The sequence below is a fragment of the Homalodisca vitripennis genome, unplaced genomic scaffold (genome assembly GCF_021130785.1).
Source record: "Homalodisca vitripennis isolate AUS2020 unplaced genomic scaffold, UT_GWSS_2.1 ScUCBcl_3688;HRSCAF=9369, whole genome shotgun sequence".
Lineage (NCBI taxonomy): Eukaryota > Metazoa > Arthropoda > Insecta > Hemiptera > Cicadellidae > Homalodisca > Homalodisca vitripennis.
In genome coordinates this window covers 46,699-70,039 of record NW_025779833.1, presented here as the reverse complement: position 1 = coordinate 70,039, position 23,341 = coordinate 46,699, and the positions used below count along the sequence as shown (strand labels likewise).

Below are 23,341 nucleotides of genomic sequence, written 5' to 3'. Positions count from 1 at the left end.
CTATTTCATTAAGCCAGCACGACCACCCTGCCTTACAATTTAAGAAACTGTATTTAAAAAAATTTACCATTATTGTATCCTCCATCTTGTTTCAAAATTCAAACCTGTATGTCAATTAATTTATCATCATTAAAGTTCATATTTGTATCATACTGGGTTATTTATTATTTCTAGCTATAATCATCAGAATACAAATTAAGTTTAACCATTTATTTAAAGTGTATAGTAGTAGTATATTACAACCTCTAGTTAGTCTTATAAATAAATCATTCAAAGAAGGAATATTCCTGTCCGCCATAAAAAATCAGTAAGGTATACCATAAACACAAAAAAGGACCAACTAAAAGTGCCAAAAATTACAGACCCATCTCTCTCATTTCCACTTTCTCCACAATTCTAGAAAAAATAGTTGTAGCAAGATTAATGGCACACCTTATTCATCACAACCTCTTAACTGACATGGCTTTCGGAAGAATAAGTCGACGTCTACAGCTTTAACAGCACTAATTGAGTTTGTCTTAGACCAGATAGAAAGTGAACAATTACACTTCTGCCATTTTCCTAGACTATAGCAAGGCTTTTGACTGCCTGGGCCATGACTTGATATGCAGTAAACTTGAAAGACTAGGTATAAGAAACTCAGCTCTAAAATGGTTCAAAAGCTATCTAACAGGACGCTCCCAAATTGTGGAACTGAAAAACATATCAAATGAAGCTACAATAAACTGCAAATCTTCAAAAATCGAACTGACAAGAGGAGTCCCACAAGGCTCGGTATTAGGTTCCAATTCTTTTCATCTTGTTTACGAACGACTTCCCCAAGCAAATTGCAAGCGAAAATGCCACTGCAATCATGTACTCAGATGACACAACAAATGTTACTCTACGACAACACAGCTCAAGGCCTTTACCTTAACTCAAAATCAGTCTTAAGCAAAGCAATCCTTTACTCAAAGAACAATAATAACCTCACAATTAACCCTTCCAAAACCACATCTCTAAATTTTCACCATGAAAAAAGACATAGTTCCTCAAATGGGTGATGTAACAACAGAAAGCCATACAAAATTTCTCTGTGTTATACTTGACAACAAATTAAACATAGACAAAGCACATAGACCACTTGTGCAAAAAAAAATCAGTGCTGGAATATATGTTGTCCGAAGAATTAAATACATTGGTGGACTCTCTGCAGCAAAGACAGCTTACTTCGCCCTGATGGAATCACATCTTAGATATGGCTTGACAGCGTGGGGAGGAACTTCAGCATACAACATGAACCAAATCCTTGTTCTTCAGAAAAAAGCTATATAGGATTCTTGCTAATCTTGACCCTCTACAGACTTGCAGACCAGCTTTCACCAACCTAGGAATCCTTACAGTGGTGGCTCTCTACATATTTGAAACATGTATATAAAGCATGTAGATGAAATAAACCCTATAAGAAACCATGATCTACACCACTATAACACTCGTCACGGCTCCAAGCTGGTCCTTCCAGTACATCGAACTACTCTCTGGGGAGAAAAAACCTTCTTATGCAGACTGTAAACTGAGGAACCACCTACCGGACTGCCTGAGAGACCTGACTGGCAATAAGCTGCACCAGGAGCTGAAGAAGTGGCTGATCAAAAGACCGGTCTACTCACTAAAACAATTCTTTGAAAATACTGAAAAATAACATGTACTTTTATGTATTTATGAAACCATTGTAATTCTTAACGAATTTGCAATAAAGAAAATTGTTTGTATTGTATTGTAAGTGTCAAACGTATTTTACAGAATTGACAAGTTTCTGGTATGTAACTGGAAGACCACACTACTAAATGACTGACTCCGTCACAGGAAGTGGGTTGAAATTCACGATGAACAAATGAGACTTGAGTGTATGAATTTGTTGTTAAGTTTGAAAGTGGTAGGATTGTGGTGTGAATGTTCCATATCTTAGAATTAAAAATGATGTTTGCCATCCAATGTTAATTGTAACGTGCAAATAAACAATTTGATTTGACAAAGTAAGAGCACATAAATGTGTCAGTATAAACACTATATACTCAGGATAACAGGATAACGCAAATTTGCCATCAAAATAATACAAAAGGTATAACACAAACGTTTTAAGGATTGGAATCTATCCTCTTCGTCAGGTGTAATCATAACGATGACAAATATCCGAAATCCTGTTATCCTGTCAAACCTTCCATCGTCAATAACAAACACTAAACTCAATAATAAATCAACATTCTCTGACAGCAGAGTCCACTCACTCTGGCATGTTTGACGTTATCTAGCTGCGATCTGAGGTCATCCATCTCTGATCGCATGTTCACTTCTGCTTGCTCCATGATCTGAATCCTCTTCTGCTTTTCCTTACGTAGCATCTCTTCTTTATTTAGTTGTGTTCTGAAAATAAATGTGTTTCATGAAATATAAAAATAAATTGCTATGGAATAACTTTTAAAATTGATTTCTTCTAAATACAACTGTTAAATAATTAATAAATATGTAATAAAACTGAAAAAATATAGGTGCGGTATTAAATATTCATTTATTGCTAAAAGCGGCAGTTACTTTGATGCAATGGGCCAACTTTGCTGAGGTTTATCAAATACCAGACCAGGGCAGTGTTGCCGTCTGTCAGTTTGCACCTAGCTGGTGCCAGCCACAGTAAATTAACGATAACAATGCTGAATTTTTTGAACCAACCGATGAAGAATAAAAGTTGAGAAGGTAATTATTTAATTACAACTATTTAAAATATAATTTTAAAATGTCATAATCAAAAACAGTACACTTTTACATGAAATTGATCATAATCAGATCACAAGTCTCAGAGTTAAAAGTTTTCATAGCTGCAGTTTGGTTGAAAAGCACCAAAAACCACTATCATTCTTCATTGTTACTGATAAAAACTAGAAGGAATTATTTGTAAATTATTTGTTTTTATATGTCTAAACCAGAAATAAACAAGCTAAATTTCAATGTAACTGCCATTATTGTAGCTTTAACTACTTGTAGTACGTGGTTAACTTTCAAAGTCATGTTTCTATACTTTTTGATCAGAGAGTAGTGTAAAGACAATGTTTTGTGAATTGGGTCACCGTGTTGGTGACGGATCCATAAAGGATTTTTCTTATCACAATGCCCACATAGTAATTTTAGTAATTGTTTATAAATTCAGACACTGTTCTAGTTGTCAAACCCCAATTACTCCGAACAATGTTAAAAATCTGTTCTAAATTAATGTTGGTTTTTGTGAATTTGGTCTGTGAGAATATGGATGAGCATTCTGCTTGAATTTTTCGTACTCCGCTAAATAAATCCATTGATTTCCACATAACGCCAAGACAACTAAAAATTATTTTTTAAGTTCAAAGCTAATTTTTATTATAATAAAGTTATAAAAGGTAAACACAAAAAGTATAAAAGGCTTAATAAATATTTAAATAATGTAGTATATTTACTTTAATTTGCATGCATGACACTATAACTATAGTAATCAATGAAATATTTATTGAGCATACCATATTAGTGTTAGTTGTAAAAAGTTTCAATTTTTTATTTTAGAACCAGTATTGAATTTGTTGACGATTTAAAAGGAAAACGGAATTAAGGACATTTGCCATTTTGCATGTTACAAAATAGGTCACTTCATTTTGAGGACTGAAATCTATTCTCTTCTTCGGGAGTCAAAAAACCTTAAGGCATATGATAAAAACAAACACAAAAAATTTTAAAACTAATCAATGTACAGTAATGAACATTTTAAACTCAAATTCTATAGGAAAACAAATAATAAGTAAAAAACTTCAAGCATATAATGTCCAATTTGGTAAATGTAAAAAACAAATAACATGTTACTGCTGAAACAGACACAATGCACACATCAAAGGAGAGAGGCTTGTCACCTTGTCAAATTTAACTTTGGCACATTCATTGTCATACATTGATTATATTTTGACATTTTGTGCTTATCTTATACCTTATCTTAAGACGATGAATTTCCAACCCAGACAACATAGTGTTCTATTTATGTAACATATAATGAAGAAAATGTTTGAATTCTTGTCTTCCTTCCAATATTAAAGTTTAGAATCAAGAAATGCCTACAATATTGTAGCAAACAATTAATTATGTAAAATATTTAAAAATTAAACTAGTGCTAAAATGCCAGAAGAAAAATTAAAGATAAAACCAAAACTAACTTGAGAACATTGATCTCAGCCGCCAGACTAAGAAAAATTAAAGATAAAACCAAAACTAACTTGAGAACATTGATCTCAGCCGCCAGACTAAGAAAATTAAAGATACAACCAAAACTAACTTGAGAACATTGATCTCAGCCGCCAGACTGTTCTCTAGCTGCTGTCTTTGCTGCTGCTCCGCCTCACTCTGGCTGAGATACAGCTGGGCTTCCTCTCTCTGGGTGGCTGCCACTGCTTCAGCTCTCTCCTGGCCCACCCTTGCTGCGATAAGATCTTCTCTACACTTCAGTACCATCTCCTGTAGCTCCTGGTCACAACAAAACTAACTTGAGAACATTGATCTCAGCTGCCAGACTGTTCTCTAGCTGCTGTCTTTGCTGCTGCTCCACCTCACTCTGGCTGAGATAAAGCTGGGCCTCCTCTCTCTGAGTGGCATCCTGGTCACATCTATACATTTTATTATTTCCAGATTTTCACACCAGTAGTGATACTGAAAGACTTACATAGTGCTTGGTAGTCAGAGTTAAACATATTAACCCTTAAGGTGCGGTATAAAGATACATCTATATTATAGAATCACACTAAACGCAACTTAAAGTAATATCCGTATTGCCTTATTCTAGTTTAATATGTATGTTCTTCTTCTTCTAAGAGGCAGCCTATTGCCATGCACTTGAGCCTCAAGGGCCTTTTGCATACCATGAAGCCAGCCAGTTTACAGTTAATTCTACAAACCGCCGAAAACAACTGATCTGGTCCTTCTAGGGAAATTCACCACCCTTTTCCACCAGTAACAAAGATGGCTTAGCGCCTCCTTGCCATTGCAGAAAAATCAAATAACAGTTTCCTTTTGTCCGTCACATAATCTAAACAGCGGATCCCCCAGAAGATTGCAGACTCTGTAAAGATGCTTCCTCAGGTTCCTATAACCCATAATTAGACCCACAATCTGAGAAGACACTAATCTATCTAAGGGAAAAAGATCAGTTGCCACCCTGGGTAAAGGCGACTGCAGGACAAATCTACTTATACTCAGACCTGGATACAGTCCCCATCCTCTTTCATGTTCATTGTGAACCTACAAGACATTTCATCCTCCCAAAGGATTTACATCTAGAAAAACCACAGAACGGTTGAGGCTCCAACTTGTAGAATGCTCTGCCCAAGTTGGCCAAGGCATCAGCTCTTTCATTCCTCATGACCAAGTAACCAACAAACAGTCACATCATTGATTCTCAAGGGAAGAGAGAACTTGATAACAATCCAAGACAAGTTTGGAGTTGAATACACAATAGTCCAACGCCTTCAATGTCGCATGGCAATCTGTGAAAATGCGAATTTTCCTACTCGTATACCGCAGACGAAGATTATTAAGAGCACATTCCATAATGGTTGTGACTTCTGACTGAAAAATTCCAGGATAAGCAAATTGGAGTGTGTGACTCAAAAATAAATCAATAACCTGTGGTTATTTTTATTTGTCGTTTCATATGACGATGCATAATGCAGCAAGAAGTTATGCTGTATCAGTGAAGCTTTTATCAAAAAATATGTTATTGTTGATCATGTCTTTTTCCTAAAAGAAAAATTAAATTAAATTTTGGAAAAACGGATTGTTTGTAAATCTTAAATTCACACTAATTGTAAACAGGACAAATTTTCTCTAGCACTCTTATGGTTTAAGAACACAGCCCATAGAGCTGTGCACAACTCTTATTTATAATGAGCACCAATGAATTTCATCATTCCTAATTTTTTTTTTTATTAAAAAAAGCAAGCTGTAACTAGCCTGCTCTAGAATTTTAAAATTCCTTCAGGGGTTATTACTGATTGTACATCTCACTGTTTATCTGCAGATTAATAAATACATTAGGATCACAATCAGCCCATGTCTTTCCCATTATTCCCTTATCTGCAGTTCTTATTCCTTTAGTTCTCTTCTGAATACATTTTTGGGAATGTAATATTTTTCTAATTCCTTACATCCTAAGTTAACAATAACATTTGAATTATAGAGCTGAAAACCAGGGATTGTTACTAGTGATAGGAAAATCAGCAAGCTTACCTTGAAATCTATCTTTCATGGTCCACTGATTTGAAAGAACACATAAAAGTATGCATAGTGAAATATGTGTACTTTTATGTGTTCTTTCAAATCAGTGGATCCTTGAAGGTAGTTTTCAAGGTCAACCTAAGTTAATTATGATTTTCCTAAGTTAAACATTACAATTATACAAGTTTTTTTTTTTATTAAGTGTTAGTTTGATTTAATTTTATTGCTTCAAAAACCGCCCAAAACTGAGAAGAGAACTCACCTCTACTTTATCAGGCAAATCGATGAACGCATCCTGAAGTTCCTGAGAGTGAGCGTTGTAGCGTCCGACCAGTTTCTCATTTTCAAGTTGTATGCTGTAACAACAGTTTTGTACTATAAGCAATAACAATTCAGTTTTTCTGTAGTTCAGTACATTCAACTGACTTTTCTCATAGTGTCTTGTAACCTTATCTTTTAGCAAAACACATGATACCGAAAATATTCGCTCTAGTCTCTAGGTTTGCTATCACTAGGAAAGTGAGAGAGATCCACTCTTGACTCTTATAACTGGACTTGGACTTGGAGACTGGAACGCATGTCATAGGATATATAAGAAACCAGGCACAAAAGGACCAGCTGGAATTATTGTAAAGTTTGTAAGGAGAGGAGATAAAGAAGATATGATCCACAAGAGGAAAGTTAAACGTGAGTTTATCTACTCGACATATAAATCTACCGATGGACAGTCAAATTTATATTAATGAATCTCTTTGTCCTACAAAAAAGGAGGCTGCTCGCCCTGGCAACGGGTCAAGAAGAAGGAACTCGGTTATGCATTCCTGTGGGTGCGAAATGGAAAAATCTTTATGCGGAAGAAAGAAGGTGACCGTGGGAAAGAAATAGTCAGTCAGCAGGACCCTACAGAATTTGTGAACGAAAAAGAGAACAACAAATTAAGGGAATGTATAAATCTAATACGAGGTATGAGATTATGAACATTGTATTTTTTGTCTTGCTCTCAAAAAAATAATTTTAGAAATTTAAAATCATTTATATCTGTTGTTGTTGTTACGTTCTTAAACTTATCACATGTTAATGTTTTTTCATAGTTTATTAATTGTTATGTTTTCGAAAGTTTATAATTTATTTTAATGCTAATTTATATAATTTATTTAATTACAGGTTAATTTATTAAATACACCTTGGAACATGAAAAATATAAGTATATTAAAAGAAATATTATGCTGTAAATTATCAATTCTTCACCAAAATATAAGAAGTGTAAGGCAAAACTTTGACCCTTTCTTGGTGGAACTGTCCGCATATGATAATAAGCCGGGGAGTAATAGTTTTATCAGAAGTATGGATTAATGAAAGAAGAGTCAAATATGTTTCATATACCCAATTATACACTACTTGCCAATTATAATGATACATATAGGGCTGGAGGTGTTATGATATATATACACGATTGTTTGAATATCTGTGAATTTAAACGATTAAATATTAATACTGCTGATGCATTACTAGTTATATTAAGTCATGCAATGTACAATTTAGTCTAGTAGCCATGTACAGATTAAATAGTAGTAGTAAAGAAGCTTTTATATTAGATTTAAGAAACTATTTAAGTGACACAGAGAATGCTAAGAATATAAAAAATCAAATATACATAGGGGATATTAACATTGACTTGTTAGATGAAAAAAAAAATAACAGACGAATATAAACGTTAATGTCAAGCTTTGGATTTGAATCCTTAATAAATTGGGAACTAGAATAACCGACAGATCAGTAACATGCATAGATCATATATTTGTTAGACTACAATATAGAGCTAATTTTCAATTTAAAACAGTAGTAGAACAGTTGGAGATAACAGACCACGCAATAACTGGTTTGGGCTTATCTTGGGCTGACCTTGAGAAGCCGAGGGAACAGGTGAAATGTAGCAGCCGCCTGGACTATAATAAGATAAGGCAGCAGTTGTGTAATATGGACTGGGAGAGTGTATATTGTCATTCCGATCCCTCAAAAGCATATGATGAATTTTGTTCAGTCATTAGTAATGTTGTTATTAGCTGTACAACAAATTGCTTTAAGAAACCCATGGAAAAATTAAAGCCTTGGATAAATGATAGTTTGTGTAATAGAATAAAAAGAACGGAATCAGTTGCATAAACGTCTAAAGAAAACCCCACTGAATAGTAGGCTAAGAAATAAATATATAACATTTAGAAATAAGTTAAATAAGGATATAAGGGAAACAAAATTAAATTACTACAGAGACAAATTTGAAAATTGTAAGAGCAGTAGTAGAGATACTTGGAGAACTATAAATGAATTGACAAGACAAAGTAAAAGTAAATCGATTAGTATAATATTACAAGATGAGGACGGAAAAAGTATAACTGAGCCTTGCCAAGTAGCTAATAAATTTAACACATTCTTTATAAGTGTATTGACCGATTGAGAGATGAATTTGGGTGACTCGGATAAAATAGTGAATTTTTAATTATCAGAAGTACTTTGATGATAAGCAAGAGCTATCGTCAATGTACTTAGATCCTGTTTCGCCTGAAGATGTCATTGATGCAATAAGATCATTAAAAAATGGAAAAGCACCTGGATTAGATGGTTTTAGTTTCTAAGTTAGTTAAAAACATATATTCCTTGTGTTTGTCAACCTTTCTCTCATATTGTTAATATAAGCTTTTTTAACCGGGCATATTTCCAGAAAAAAATGAAAGAATCAGTTGTGATACCTATACATAAGAAAGGAAGTACTAAGTTCTGTAATCAATATAGACCCATAACATTAGTCTCTGTTTGGTCCAAAATTATAGAGAAAATTATGAAAAAAAAAATTAATATCTTATCTAAACAAAAGAAATTTTTTTAGTCAAAATCAGTATGGTTTCAGAACAGGCAGGAATAACAGAAGATGCAATTGTCCAATTTATTTCTATAGTTTCAGAAGGTACTAATAATGGGAAGTGTGTGTCTGGATTGTTTCTGGACATTAGTAAGGCTTTTGATAGTGTTGATCATGACATTTTATTAAATATCCTACTGAAGGAAGGTATAAGAGGCATAGTTCATAATTGGTTTCGATCATATTTATCTAATAGAAAACAATGTGTAAGAGTAAATGTGATGTTCTGAGTGAAGTAGGTTTTGTTAAAATATGGTGTCCCCCAGGGATCGGTACTTGGTGCAATTCTGTTCATTATATACATGAATAGTTTGTGCCAAGGAAAATTTCGAGGTACTTTATCATCTTTTTGCAGATGATACCTCCATTTGTTATGTAAGAAAACACGTCGGAGGAAATAAGACAAGCTATGGTTGAGGACTTGACTGCACTCAAATGGTGGTTTTTTGGAACATAAAATGCAACTTAGTGTAGAGAAGACAAATTTACATCAATTTTAGTCTAAGAGGATCCAATATTTTTCATAATCCAATTAGATACAAGTGTATTAACTGTGTAAATGGAAATCTTGAATGTGATAGCTGTAAGGTTGTGCAGAGAGTTGAATGTGTAAAATATTTAGGAGTAAATATAGATCAGAATTTAACCTGGAAGAACCATATAAGTATGATAAAAAATAAGTTAAATAGTGTAATAATAAGAATATTTTATTTCTTAAAGACAATGTGTCCAGAAGTGGTACTTAGGACAGTTTACTTTTCTCTTGTTCATAGCAGGATGGAGTAATGCTATATCAGCTTGGGGAGGAGCATACCAAACAAATATTATGCCTATTTATTTTATGCAAAAACCTTTATAAGATTGATAAAGAATAAGCATAGGTATGAGCACACATTGCCGCTTTTTAGAGATTTGAAGATTCTGCCTTTGAAACATCTGTATGTTTTTAAAGTAATGAGGATTTTCTTTTCAAAGAGTGGTAATAGAATAGAAAATAACAGAGTAGCTACTTTTAGATCTAAACTGCGAAATCCAAATAACATTGATGTACCTAAGCCAAACACTACATTTTTCACAAAAACCTATAAATTTTATTGCTCCCAGAATTTTTCAATCAAATTCCAGATGAAATAAAGAATTTACCTTCAAATAGATTAATTGTCAAACAATTGAAAAAAATGCTATTATGTTTGGAAGACATAGATTTTCTTTTTGATATCCTGCAATAGTAAAAGAATTAAAAGTATTTAAATACAAACAAAAATATTAAGTAGATTAAATATTATTAATTTCAAATGCACTCGTTTTTATATTCTTAGTAGTTTTGTATGATGAACTAACTGTATTATCTTTGAGCTCTGTTTAGATCAGTTGGTTATGTTAACATTTGCAACCTCAAAACGGGCTCTGCCTTGAGGTGCAATATTGCTTCTTCCACAAAAAACTTTGTCATGGCAAACATAATATATACATATATGCATTGTTTTGCTTTAGTGTAATTGTGATGGACTCTATATTTTGTGTTTGCATATAAATATGTATGTGTTATTTGTAACTGAATGTATTGTATATTTTGGAAGAACAATAAATTATTATTATTATTATAATTATTATTATTATTTATAACTGTTAGTATGAGTTCATAATATTTAAGCAAAACTCCAACAAACTAACTAATTATCAGCAATTTCAACAAATGTTTTTAAAGACAGGATTAGATTGTATTGTTAGCCTTATGTTATTAAATTATAGAACTACAGCTTTGAAGCTGAGAAAGTTTTCTGAGTCAACAAGAATAGATCCATAAAGTAAATCTGCTTTGGCAACAATCGGTAACCACAAAGAGTTAATTTTTCCCTAGGTTATATCAATTTGGTACAATATAAACTTGATTCAGCAGAACTGATGCGACTTGAATATCCTGACAGATGGGTGTCTGTAACAGGTGTGCATGTTACAAATGTAGGACACTTGGGAAAGGGACCACTGTTTACTACTGAAAAGTGGATGGGCTTCCTGGAAGAGATGTTTCCTTCCTGTCAACTTTGACTAGTAAAAGCTTGGCATCCTCTCTTTTCTCAAAAGAAGCAAATGGTGGAAAAACACTACAGTCTTCTAATCTATACGCTTCTTCCTCCAAAAAAAGCAATAAAATGTAATCAGTACATGAAATTCTTACAATGTGGTGTAGAAGGAAGACTTAAGGCCACAATTGAATTAAATCTGTTAAGTCTAACTGCAAAGAATCCCTCAATCAATGAAATCTATACTAGTTCTAGTGCACAATTTGATGGATCCAATAGTCAAAACTCCAAACATCAGGTCTGACAAATCCTACAATAAATATACTCTAAAGTAAACTTGAACATACTATATAAACTAGGTTTTCATTCTTACAATACACACCATGTTAACTGGTGGTAGGCTATTAACAAATTAACGGCATCTTTAATTTTTTTTATTTTTAAACTAATTTATTTCTCTCTTTGATCTTACAAATTCTGCACCTTTTTCAAACGAATTACTTAAGTGAATAGATTTATTATTTTGTAACCATCATTTTACTAAAACAAAAGTAGTTATTGCACAATGTTTTACTGCTTTCTATGTCTTGACTCTATTATAACAATTACAAAACAAGACTTTCTTGTATGTTATCAAATTCAAGTCTCTATAACGGTTGTTTGAGGATAAGTTGAATGTACACATTACCTGTCCAGATCCCTCTGTGACTGCTCTCTCTGCGCTCGCAGCCTGTCCAGTTCTCGGGTCAGGGAGGTGGTCATCTGACCGAAGTTGGCTCTCAACTCCTTCAGAGCAGCCTCACTGCTTGTCACCCTCTGCAGCAGCTCGCTCACCTAGCACAGCACACAATACAAAATAATATCTTGAAGATGTAAACTCATCAGCAAATAAAAAGTTATTAAATTTACTATTAAATAACATTTATTTGTCAATTTATTTTTATATTTCAAATACAGTAAATTGTGCTGTTTCTTACTTTAAAAATAACACAATATTTTATAATCAATACAATTCTACTAAATCTCCAGAAAAAAATTGTATTTTGCAGCAGTGTGGTGTAGAGTTGAACTTATTCACCAAATAACCAAATTTAAGTTACAAAACAGTTTACAGAATACTGTTTAGTGCCGTAGTAGCTCCTCCGTGGTAATCAGGAACACTGCTGATAGTACATCTGCATGCATCGAGCCCCAGCCGCCGTCGGCATGATATAAGTTATTATAAATGGCTCTTAAGTGTTTAATTTTTAGCGACCACCAGTGGTTTTAGAACTTATAATTTTATTTTCATACATATACAATATGATTTCATGGTCAAATGTTACTAAATAATATTTACACTACTCCTAAAGAGAGAGTAAGAAGATCAGCTGTTACTAAGAAACAACATCTGCATCTGCTGTGACATTGTTTACGTTTAGTAGACTGTGTTGATGTTCATTACGTTTGTGTGAGTAGACAGTTATATTATTGTTTCGGTACTTTCAGTATGAAATATTGTTTTATTTTGTAAATAATGGGCGACTTCAAAATCGGTACTTTGGATTAATACCGACCACACCAGTATGAAGAACACAAAAATATAAATTTATAGAAACAAACATGATAAAACGAAAAAAAAAACAACTCTGTAATTACAAAATTACAAACTTACAAGCATTTCCAGGTATTGTGATCGGTATTGTTGTCGCTGTTATCTTATCTTTCTCGAGAATCCCGATTACGGCAGGCTGCGCAGCATCACATGATTCGCAAGGTACATAATAGCCTTTCCATTAAAATTCAATTTATATTTTCTGATCAGCCCCTCTAGAATTTGATATTTTACTGATAGGTACTATCTCGAGGGATGTTTTTCTTTCGTTGACATCAGCGTGGGTGCTGCTGAAGCCCGCGCTGATGACTGGAGGCACTCGCATTTTTGGGTGGCAGAATGTGATCAAGAATAAAAACAAGTTTTGAGTGTTTTTTCAATAAAGAGTTTAGTTTTATTTTGGTAATGTTTGTTTTTGTTGAATTTTTGTGTTTGGAGAAATGTAGAGGTAAAACACACGGAAGTACAACAAAGCGACACGACTCTGCAATCATGTTATCTACTAGATCGCTCGACTTTGACCTCTGTCTGAGGATGGGGAGGGGTTTGCGATAAGACAATTCCTGTTTTATATTTACCGAAATATTGTTCTATCTACGCTAATCTAGTAATCAGTAGAAGCGAAATGTCAAATAACGGTTCATGTCTGGGTGTGGGTCGGTATAATCCCAAAGTACCCTCAAACCTAGCAGAACATTCAAGTGACATTGACAGACAATTGAATATTGACTTTTCAGATGACGATTCAGTATTATCTGATATTTTTGACGATGATAGTGACCTTGATCCGACGTATGATCCTAAAATATAATAGTGACAATGCAGAAATGTAGGCATATTTAGTGCTAAAGACTTAACACCTGAGATACCATCTACATCAGCTCAGAATAATGTTACACAACCTAGGCCTAGTACGTCACAGGTTTTGTGTCATTAAAAAAAATATTTTACAAAATATTTATTATTGAACTAATCTGTCTGAAAATTTTTTTCCATGTTTGCAATAACATGACAAATGAAATAAAATTATTTCCCACGGGTTAATTGTTTCTTGTTTTATTTCTAAAAAATGTTAAATGTAACTTTTTTCTTTTTTTTAGTTTGCACATATGCGTTATTTTACATATATAAAAGTACACAAACATTTTTTAGCCCTTATTGAATTTTGTATTTGTAAAGTACCTTATTTTCAAACATTTTAATGTATTATTCAGGTCATTAGCTAGTATATTAGTGATGTTATGATTTTTCAAATGAAATCGTACAAAATCACTGAAAAGGCCTTGGGGTTTTTAGACAGTTACTTGCAAAACTAGACTTGGTAAAAAATTTGCGCAAACTATATTTTTAGGTCCGGGGCTCAAAGGGTTAAGGTCACTAGCCAAGCACTGTAAAGTTTAGGGTTAAGAGTTAGAGAATAATTGAGGATTTATCAAATTCAGACAGAAATTTCTAATCAGCTCACTGTTAGTTTTGAAAACTCAGAAGGTTTCTAAATCTTATAAATGATCGGTTGACAAACCACATTGAATTAAAAAGATGGAACTTTAATGGATAATGGATGATAAGGTAAAGTGGCATGCTGACCCGTGCTACACCCAGCCTTATGTATTTTTTGGTTTGCTGTCACAGTATCACTCGGGTTAGGTAATTGCCTAAGAACTCATAGCTAAGGTATTCCATGATTAGTTTCACACCAATTGCAACTGTACTTCTAATATCTGTTGCCTATAATATCTAGTTCTTAGCAACGGAGAAAGAGGATAACCTACACAAATGTGAAGAAAATATTCCCCACTTAATTGATGAATCTTTAAATAACTCTACGGTGACAACTAGCCCCACCTGCGCCTTGTGTTCCTCCTTGTTCTCGTTCCACTTCTGTTCCATGTCCTTCCGGTTGGCCATCTCCTTCTGGAGATCGTCACGGCAACGCTCTAACAGCCCCAGCTGCTTGGTTAGCTCGGCCACTCGCTTTTGCTCATTCACCAGCTGTGTCTCGTAGTTGAGGCACATATCACACTCAGTAGCCTTGCCTGACTCAGGTGACGTGTCTTAAGGTCATAAGGCATTCATTAGTGAACAACTCCTTAGATAATTAAAATGTAATTAAAAAATCCTTAATAAGCATTTAACTCATCAAGTATTAGAATTATTGTTCCCAAGAGACTGTTTCTAAATTGTTAGTCTAGAAAATTACTGCTCTCTATGTAAATAGGAACAGTATAACTTACCAAGTTTAAAAAAGTAAGAATCTGTAATACTGAGTATGACTTTTCCTCTAAAATTATTGCAAAATATTACAAATCTGCACTTGCATAAAGGTTGTCTATCATATTGGCAAATAGCTTTTACCAACTGTAAAAATCAAATCAAGATAAATAATCTATGTTTATTTGACTTATTATGTAAAAAAATTAGACTAAGCACAATGACATATCTCAAAATTTAGTGACAGAATAGTAAATATTAAAAAAAAAACTTATCTAATCGGCAATCAGCACTTTCTGATAAAAACCCCGTAGGGTAATCACATTGGCTTTTGACACTCAGAGTTAAAGGTATATATTCTGAAAGCCCATAATATATCAAATTAGCGTATTATAATGTATCAAACTAAAGTAGAAGGTAGGGGATATGACTTTGTCTCTAAAATGTAGCTATTTCTCTAAACCTACACAAATACCTTGACAATAGAGTGGTATTTTTGAGTTACTTTTTACATTATCAGACAGTATCCAAAGGTTTAAAACAACAAAAATTGGATTGTTGGTGATTTTGTTTAAATCACACTTAGGTTATAAACGTTGTTAGGACTCAAAATTCAAGATTTGGAATCAGATTTGAAAATTCTGGATTCACCCTTTACTAATGGATACTTGGTATTACTAGTGAGAAGGGTTGTTTTTTTGACATTGAAAGAGGCTATATAAGAGAAGAGTGGCAGTCGCAGAATGTAGTACAGATGTCAAATTTTGCATGGATGTCAAAATTAACAATATATCTGTTAAAATAAAAAAATTAAAGTTTTATATTCAGCCATTCCTAGAAGGCGGCTATTTAAAAATGTTGACGAACAATACATCAATACAGAGCATCATACAAGTCATTTATAATGTTTTTAGAAAGTTTTCTTAGAAATCTAATAACATATCATTCAAGTAAATCCAGTGAAAAATAACATAAATTAATATTGCGAATTTATTGAAGGTCACACACTCCTCAAGTTCTAAGCACAACAATTAAAACTACGAGGGCTGTTCAGAAAGTAACCTCCGGTCGATTGAAAAAAATACACCAAGTTAAGTAAAAATATTTTAATATATACATCTTACAACTACATCTTTGCACTATTTTTCGACATAGTCTCCATCACGATTGAGGCACTTATCGTATCTCTTCACAAGCTTTGAAATTCCTTCTGCATAAAAAATCACCCGCCTGTGCCTTGAGCCAGCCTGTGACCGCATCTTTGAGCTCTTCGTCGTCATCAAACCGCTGGGACCCGAGCCATTTCTTCATATGCATGAAGAGGTGATAGTCGCTTGGCGCCAGATCTGGGCTGTAAGGTGGATGGTTGAAAACGTCCCACTTGAAGGACTTAAGAAGGGCTGTTGTTCTGCAAGCAGAGTGAGGACGGGCGTTATCGTGCAAAAAAACGATACCGGAAGTCAGCATACCACGGCGTTTGTTCTGTATAGCCTGTCGTAATGTTTTTAGTGTTTCACAGTACACGTCTTGATTAATGGTCGTCCCACGTTCCATGAATTCAACCAACAACACCCCTTTGGCATCCCAAAACACCGTTGCCATCAGTTTTCTGGCAGAAAAATCTTGCCGGGCTTTTTTTTGGTTTGGTAGGCGAATCTGAATGTGCCCACATCTTTGATTGTTCTTTTGTCTCAGGGTTTACGTACTTAATCCAGGTTTCGTCACCGGTCACGATTCTGTTTAACAATGGTTCTCCTTCGTCCGCATAACGTGACAGAAAGTCTAATGCAGAGGCCATTCTTTGAGTTTTGTGGTGGTCGGTAAGAATTTTGGGCACCCATCGTGCACATAACTTACGGTAACCCAATCTTGCTGTCACTATCTCGTACAAAAGAGTCTTAGAAATCTGTGGAAAATCAGTAGACAACTCCGCCATTGTGAAACGTCGATTTTCACGAACTTTTGCATCAACTGTCTGAACGAGTTCGTCAGTCACCAAGGATGGTCTACCACTCCTCTCTTCATCATGAACGTTTTCTCGTCCACTTTTAAATAAACGTACCCATTCACGGACAACTCCTTCACTCATAACTTGTGGTCCGTACACGGCACAAAGCTCACGATGAATAGCTGCTGCAGAGTATCCTTTGGCTGTAAAAAACCGTTATAACAGCACGCACTTCACATTTGGCGGTATTTTCTATTGCAGCACACATTTCAAACTGCCACAAAAAAACTAAACTAGCGCAGGTACGATGTTCACTCGACTACAGCTTGATGCCGACTGACCTGCTTAGTGCGTGAATGCACAGATGGCGCGCTACTCCCCTCCACTACCCGCACTGTGACCAACCGGAGGTTACTTTCTGAACAGCCCTCGTATTTTAGAATCAGGACATTAATTAATTAAAATGTTCATGACAACATATCCTTGCTGCGTTTTTATTGCTTGCCTGTCTTAGTGATTTGTCTAATTTGGTACTGCGCTTAAATAAATACATCAGATTATCGTGTACCCCTTCGGGTGCACGATTACTTAATTTGAAAGTAAATTAATTTTTTAGGTACCCTGTGCAGTTACACGGAAAAACAAAAAACATTAAAAAAACATGTCAAAATAATTTGTTTGAGCAAAACTGTGAAGCCTATATACTTTTCTCGTTATTCTTAGATGATTAACGTTAAAAAAACTATTACGGCTTTTTGCCAATACTATTGAGAAGTTCAATGACAATTAAAAAAGTCTGGAAATAAGCTGTCGCTGTGAACGGTTAACAAATGTGGATTAGTGGCAATATTCAGATTGATAAATAAATGTTTAATTAAAATTAACTTTGAGGGTATTTATTCTTAACTATACAAAGTCTGCAATTTTGGCTAGTTTATTGCAAACAGTCTGCCAAGGATCAGTGATCTGATACATTAAATAAATGAGGAGAAATTAAAATAGGAGTATCTTTACAACAGTTTATAAACTAGTATCAATATAATAGGCTATATAAAATTGTATTAAAAATATCAGACTGTAGCACCTCAGTATCTAACAACCTTTCACAAATAAAGGCATTTTAAAATTGATGTTGTTTGCTTTCTCCTGAGATTTTGGTGATAACCAAACTTACCGAACAGTTTTCCCTCCACTGAGTTTCGCAGAGGTGAACTAGGAACTTTGGACAGACTAGACGTTAAATTGTTTCCTTCTGTAAAAACAGCAAGTTTTCCTTTAGGTTTATTATTCTTTCAAAAGTGATTTTTATTTAGATTTTAGGAGAGTTACCTAGAAAGCAAGCTCTGTTTTAAAATAAAAAGTAAAACAGTGAAGATACAACAATTTTATTACATACATCATATTAGATGACCAGTTGAACGAAATGAATAACTGAACGAGATGACCAGTTGAACGAAATGAATAACTGAACGAGATGACCAGTTGAACGAAATGAATAACTGAACGAGATGACCAGCTGAACGAAATGAATAACTGAACGAGATGACCAGCTGAACGAAATGAATAACTGAACGAGATGACCAGCTGAACGAAATGAATAACTGAACGAGATGACCAGCTGAACGAAATGAATAACTGAACGAGATGACCAGCTGAACGAAATGAATAACTGAACGAGATGACCAGTTGAACGAAATGAATAACTGAACGAGATGACCAGTTTGAACGAAATGAATAACTGAACGAGATGACCAGCTGAACGAAATGAATAACTGAACGAGATGACCAGCTGAACGAAATGAATAACTGAACGAGATGACCAGCTGAACGAAATGAATAACTGAACGAGATGACCAGTTGAACGAAATGAATAACTGAACGAGATGACCAGTTGAACGAAATGAATAACTGAACGAGATGACCAGCTGAACGAAATGAATAACTGAACGAGATGACCAGCTGAACGAAATGAATAACTGAACGAGATGACCAGCTGAACGAAATGAATAACTGAACGAGATGACCAGCTGAACGAAATGAATAACTGAACGAGATGACCAGCTGAACGAAATGAATAACTGAACGAGATGACCAGCTGAACGAAATGAATAACTGAACGAGATGACCAGTTGAACGAAATGAATAACTGAACGAGATGACCAGTTGAACGAAATGAATAACTGAACGAGATGACCAGCTGAACGAAATGAATAACTGAACGAGATGACCAGTTGAACGAAATGAATAACTGAACGAGATGACCAGTTGAACGAAATGAATAACTGAACGAGATGACCAGTTGAACGAAATGAATAAGTGAACGAGATGACCAGTTGAACGAAATGAATAACTGAACGAGATGACCAGTTGAACGAAATGAATAACTGAACGAGATGACCAGTTGAACGAAATGAATAACTGAACGAGATGACCAGTTGAACGAAATGAATAACTGAACGAGATGACCAGCTGAACGAAATGAATAACTGAACGAGATGACCAGCTGAACGAAATGAATAACTGAACGAGATGACCAGCTGAACGAAATGAATAACTGAACGAGATGACCAGTTGAACGAAATGAATAACTGAACGAGATGACCAGCTGAACGAAATGAATAACTGAACGAGATGACCAGCTGAACGAAATGAACAAATGCACGATTTTGGGGACCTATTGTAACCTATAACACATAGAATCTATAGTTTTAGTTAGCTGAATATAATGTTAGGTATTTTTTCTATAGATAGGGTTATAAAATAAACTTAATTCTAATATTATAATATTATAAATTTTAAAGATTCTTAAAAATAATATATCTGATTTATAAGAATATATAAAATTGATTCATTTGGCGAGAGAACAAGTGAACAAAACGTTCGGGGTGAACAGGTCTTTTGAAACACATTGATTTGGATCACTCGTTCACCTGGCTGACCTATTCGAATTGAACATTTCATGACCAAATGGCACACCTCTAGTTTATATATAACATAGATTCATACATATAAATTCCTGGTACAACTTACTTATATTTTCTTGACCAGAGATACTTGCTGTGTCCACAGCAGGAGACTCCAACTGAAAATTTAGTGAAAACCTTATTACTTAAAAGTAGTATTAATTTCATATACTCTGTATTTTATATACGTATTACGGTATGTTTAATGTGCACATCAAAAACATTACAAATTTTAAATGTAATTATCAAGACAACACAAAAGACATTGTTCATTAAGACAAACTTCTGTCACAAGCTTATTTGGCTATACCATTTTGACTTGGGTTTTCATCTGTATACAATACTATAAACCATAATTAATTGTTCTTGTAATGCTTAAAATAATATTGTTCCATACCTAGTGCTTTTACTTTTTTATAAAATTTAACAAACCACCAAGACAGGCAAACAATAAAAGCTCAATAGTGAATTGCAAAGCAACGTGTACTCCATCGAGGGCACTACATGCTTTACAAAAACTCGGCATTAACATGGCCCCGATTGGGTACATGCCAGCAGTTTTGAAAGATTGCTAGAGGAATTCAAAATGTGTTGCTGGCTATTACAGAGTGAACCTAGAGGAACTCAAATGTGTTGCTGGCCATTACAGATTGAAAGTAGAGGAATTCAAAATGAGTTGCTGGCCATTACAGACTGAACCTAGAAGAATTCAAAATATGTTGCTGGCTATTACAGAGTGCACCCAGAGGAACTCAAAATGTGTTGCTGGCCATTACAGATCGAACGTAGAGGAATTCAAAATGAGTTGCTGGCCATTACAGAGTGAACCTAGAGGAACTCAAAATGTGTTGCTGACTATTACAGAGTGCACCTGGATGAACTAAAAATGAGTTGCTGGCCATTACAGATCGAACGTAGAGGAATTCAAAATGAGTTGCTGGCCATTACAGACTGAACCTAGAAGAATTCAAAATATGTTGCTGGCTATTACAGAGTGCACCCAGAGGAACTCAAAATGTGTTGCTGGCCATTACAGATCGAACGTAGAGGAATTCAAAATGAGTTGCTGGCCATTACAGATCGAACGTAGAGGAATTCAAAATGAGTTGCTGGCCATTACAGAGTGAACCTAGAGGAACTCAAAATGTGTTGCTGGCTATTACAGAGTGCACCTAGATGAACTAAAAATGAGTTGCTGGCCATTACAGATCGAACGTAGAGGAATTCAAAATGAGTTGCTGGCCATTACAGACTGAACCTAGAGGAATTCAAAATGTGTTGCTGACTATTACAGATTAAACCTAGAGGAATTCAAAATGTGTTGCTGGCCATTACAGGGTGAACCTAAAGGAACTCAAAATGTGTTGCTGGCCATTACAGAGTGCACCTAGATGAACTAAAAATGAGTTGCTGGCCATTACAGACTGAACCTACAGGAATTCAAAATGTGTTGCTGGCCATTACAGGGTGAACCTAGAGGAACTCAAAATGTGTTGCTGGCTATTGCAGATTAAACGTAGAGGAATTCAAAATGTGTTGCTGGCCATTACAGACTGAACCTAGAGGAATTCAAAATGTATTGCTGGCTATTACAGAGTGCACCTAGAGGAATTCAAAATGAGTTGCTGGCCATTACAGAGTGCACCTAGAGGAACTCAAAATGTGTTGCTGGCTATTACAGAGTGCACCTAGATGAACTAAAATTGAGTTGCTGGCCATTACAGATCGAACGTATAGGAATTCAAAATGAGCTGCTGGCCATTACAGAGTGAACCTAGAGGAACTCAAAATGTGTTGCTGGCTATTACAGAGTGCACCTAGATGAACTAAAAATGAGTTGCTGGCCATTACAGATCGAACGTAGAGGAATTCAAAATGAGTTGCTGGCCATTACAGACTGAACCTAGAGGAATTCAAAATGTGTTGCTGGCTATTACAGAGTGCACCTAGAGGAACTCAAAATGTGTTGCTGGCTATTACAGAGTGCACCTAGATGAACTAAAATTGAGTTGCTGGCCATTACAGATCGAACGTATAGGAATTCAAAATGAGCTGCTGGCCATTACAGAGTGGACCTAGAGGAACTCAAAATGTGTTGCTGGCTATTACAGAGTGCACCTAGATGAACTAAAAATGAGTTGCTGGCCATTACAGATCGAACGTAGAGGAATTCAAAATGAGTTGCTGGCCATTACAGACTGAACCTAGAGGAATTCAAAATGTGTTGCTGACTATTACAGATTAAACCTAGAGGAATTCAAAATGTGTTGCTGGCCATTACAGGGTGAACCTAGAGGAACTCAAAATGTGTTGCTGGCTATTACAGAGTGCACCTAGATGAACTAAAAATGAGTTGCTGGCTATTACAGAGTGCACCTAGAGGAATTCAAAATGTGTTGCTGGCCATTACAGATCGAACGTATAGGAATTCAAAATGAGCTGCTGGCCATTACAGAGTGAACCTAGAGGAACTCAAAATGTGTTGCTGGCTATTACAGAGTGCACCTAGATGAACTAAAAATGAGTTGCTGGCCATTACAGATCGAACGTAGAGGAATTCAAAATGAGTTGCTGGCCATTACAGACTGAACCTAGAGGAATTCAAAATGTGTTGCTGGCTATTACAGAGTGCACCTAGAGGAACTCAAAATGTGTTGCTGGCTATTACAGAGTGCACCTAGATGAACTAAAATTGAGTTGCTGGCCATTACAGATCGAACGTATAGGAATTGAAAATGAGCTGCTGGCCATTACAGAGTGGACCTAGAGGAACTCAAAATGTGTTGCTGACTATTACAGAGTGCAAATAGATGAACTAAAAATGAGTTGCTGGCCATTACAGATCGAACGTAGAGGAATTCAAAATGAGTTGCTGGCTATTACAGAGTGCACCTAGATGAACTAAAATTGATGGCCATTACAGATCGAACGTATAGGAATTCAAAATGAGCTGCTGGCCATTACAGAGTGAACCTAGAGGAACTCAAAATGTGTTGCTGGCCATTACAGAGTGCACCTAGATGAACTAAAAATGAGTTGCTGGCCATTACAGACTGAACCTACAGGAATTCAAAATGTGTTGCTGGCTATTACAGATTAAACCTAGAGGAATTCAAAATGTGTTGCTGGCCATTACAGGGTGAACCTAGAGGAACTCAAAATGTGTTGCTGGCTATTACAGATTAAACGTAGAGGAATTCAAAATGTGTTGCTGGCCATTACAGACTGAACCTAGAGGAATTCAAAATGTATTGCTGGCTATTACAGAGTGCACCTAGAGGAACTCAAAATGTGTTGCTGGCAATTACAGAGTGCACCTAGATGAACTAAAAATGAGTTGCTGGCCATTACAGAGTGAACCTAGAGGAACTGATAAACAAAAAATGGTAAACCAGCTAGAGTTGAGAAAATCTACATGTCTGAATT

General features: G+C 35.0%; 1 protein-coding gene across 2 annotated transcripts in view; it reads right to left on the bottom strand.

Annotated features, from left to right (window-relative positions):
* Positions 1-2,267: 2,267 nt before the first annotated feature.
* LOC124372651 (rab GTPase-binding effector protein 1-like) overlaps positions 2,268-23,341 on the bottom strand; it is a gene marked incomplete at both ends in the record, with an annotated part of 59,906 nt that continues 38,832 nt past the window's right edge. For both annotated transcript variants that reach the window (XM_046831054.1, XM_046831055.1), the window contains 7 exon segments: positions 2,268-2,403; positions 4,325-4,512; positions 6,521-6,614; positions 11,888-12,033; positions 14,639-14,847; positions 18,127-18,204; positions 19,983-20,034. In XM_046831054.1, the coding sequence (XP_046687010.1) occupies positions 2,268-2,403; positions 4,325-4,512; positions 6,521-6,614; positions 11,888-12,033; positions 14,639-14,847; positions 18,127-18,204; positions 19,983-20,034 (903 nt within the window).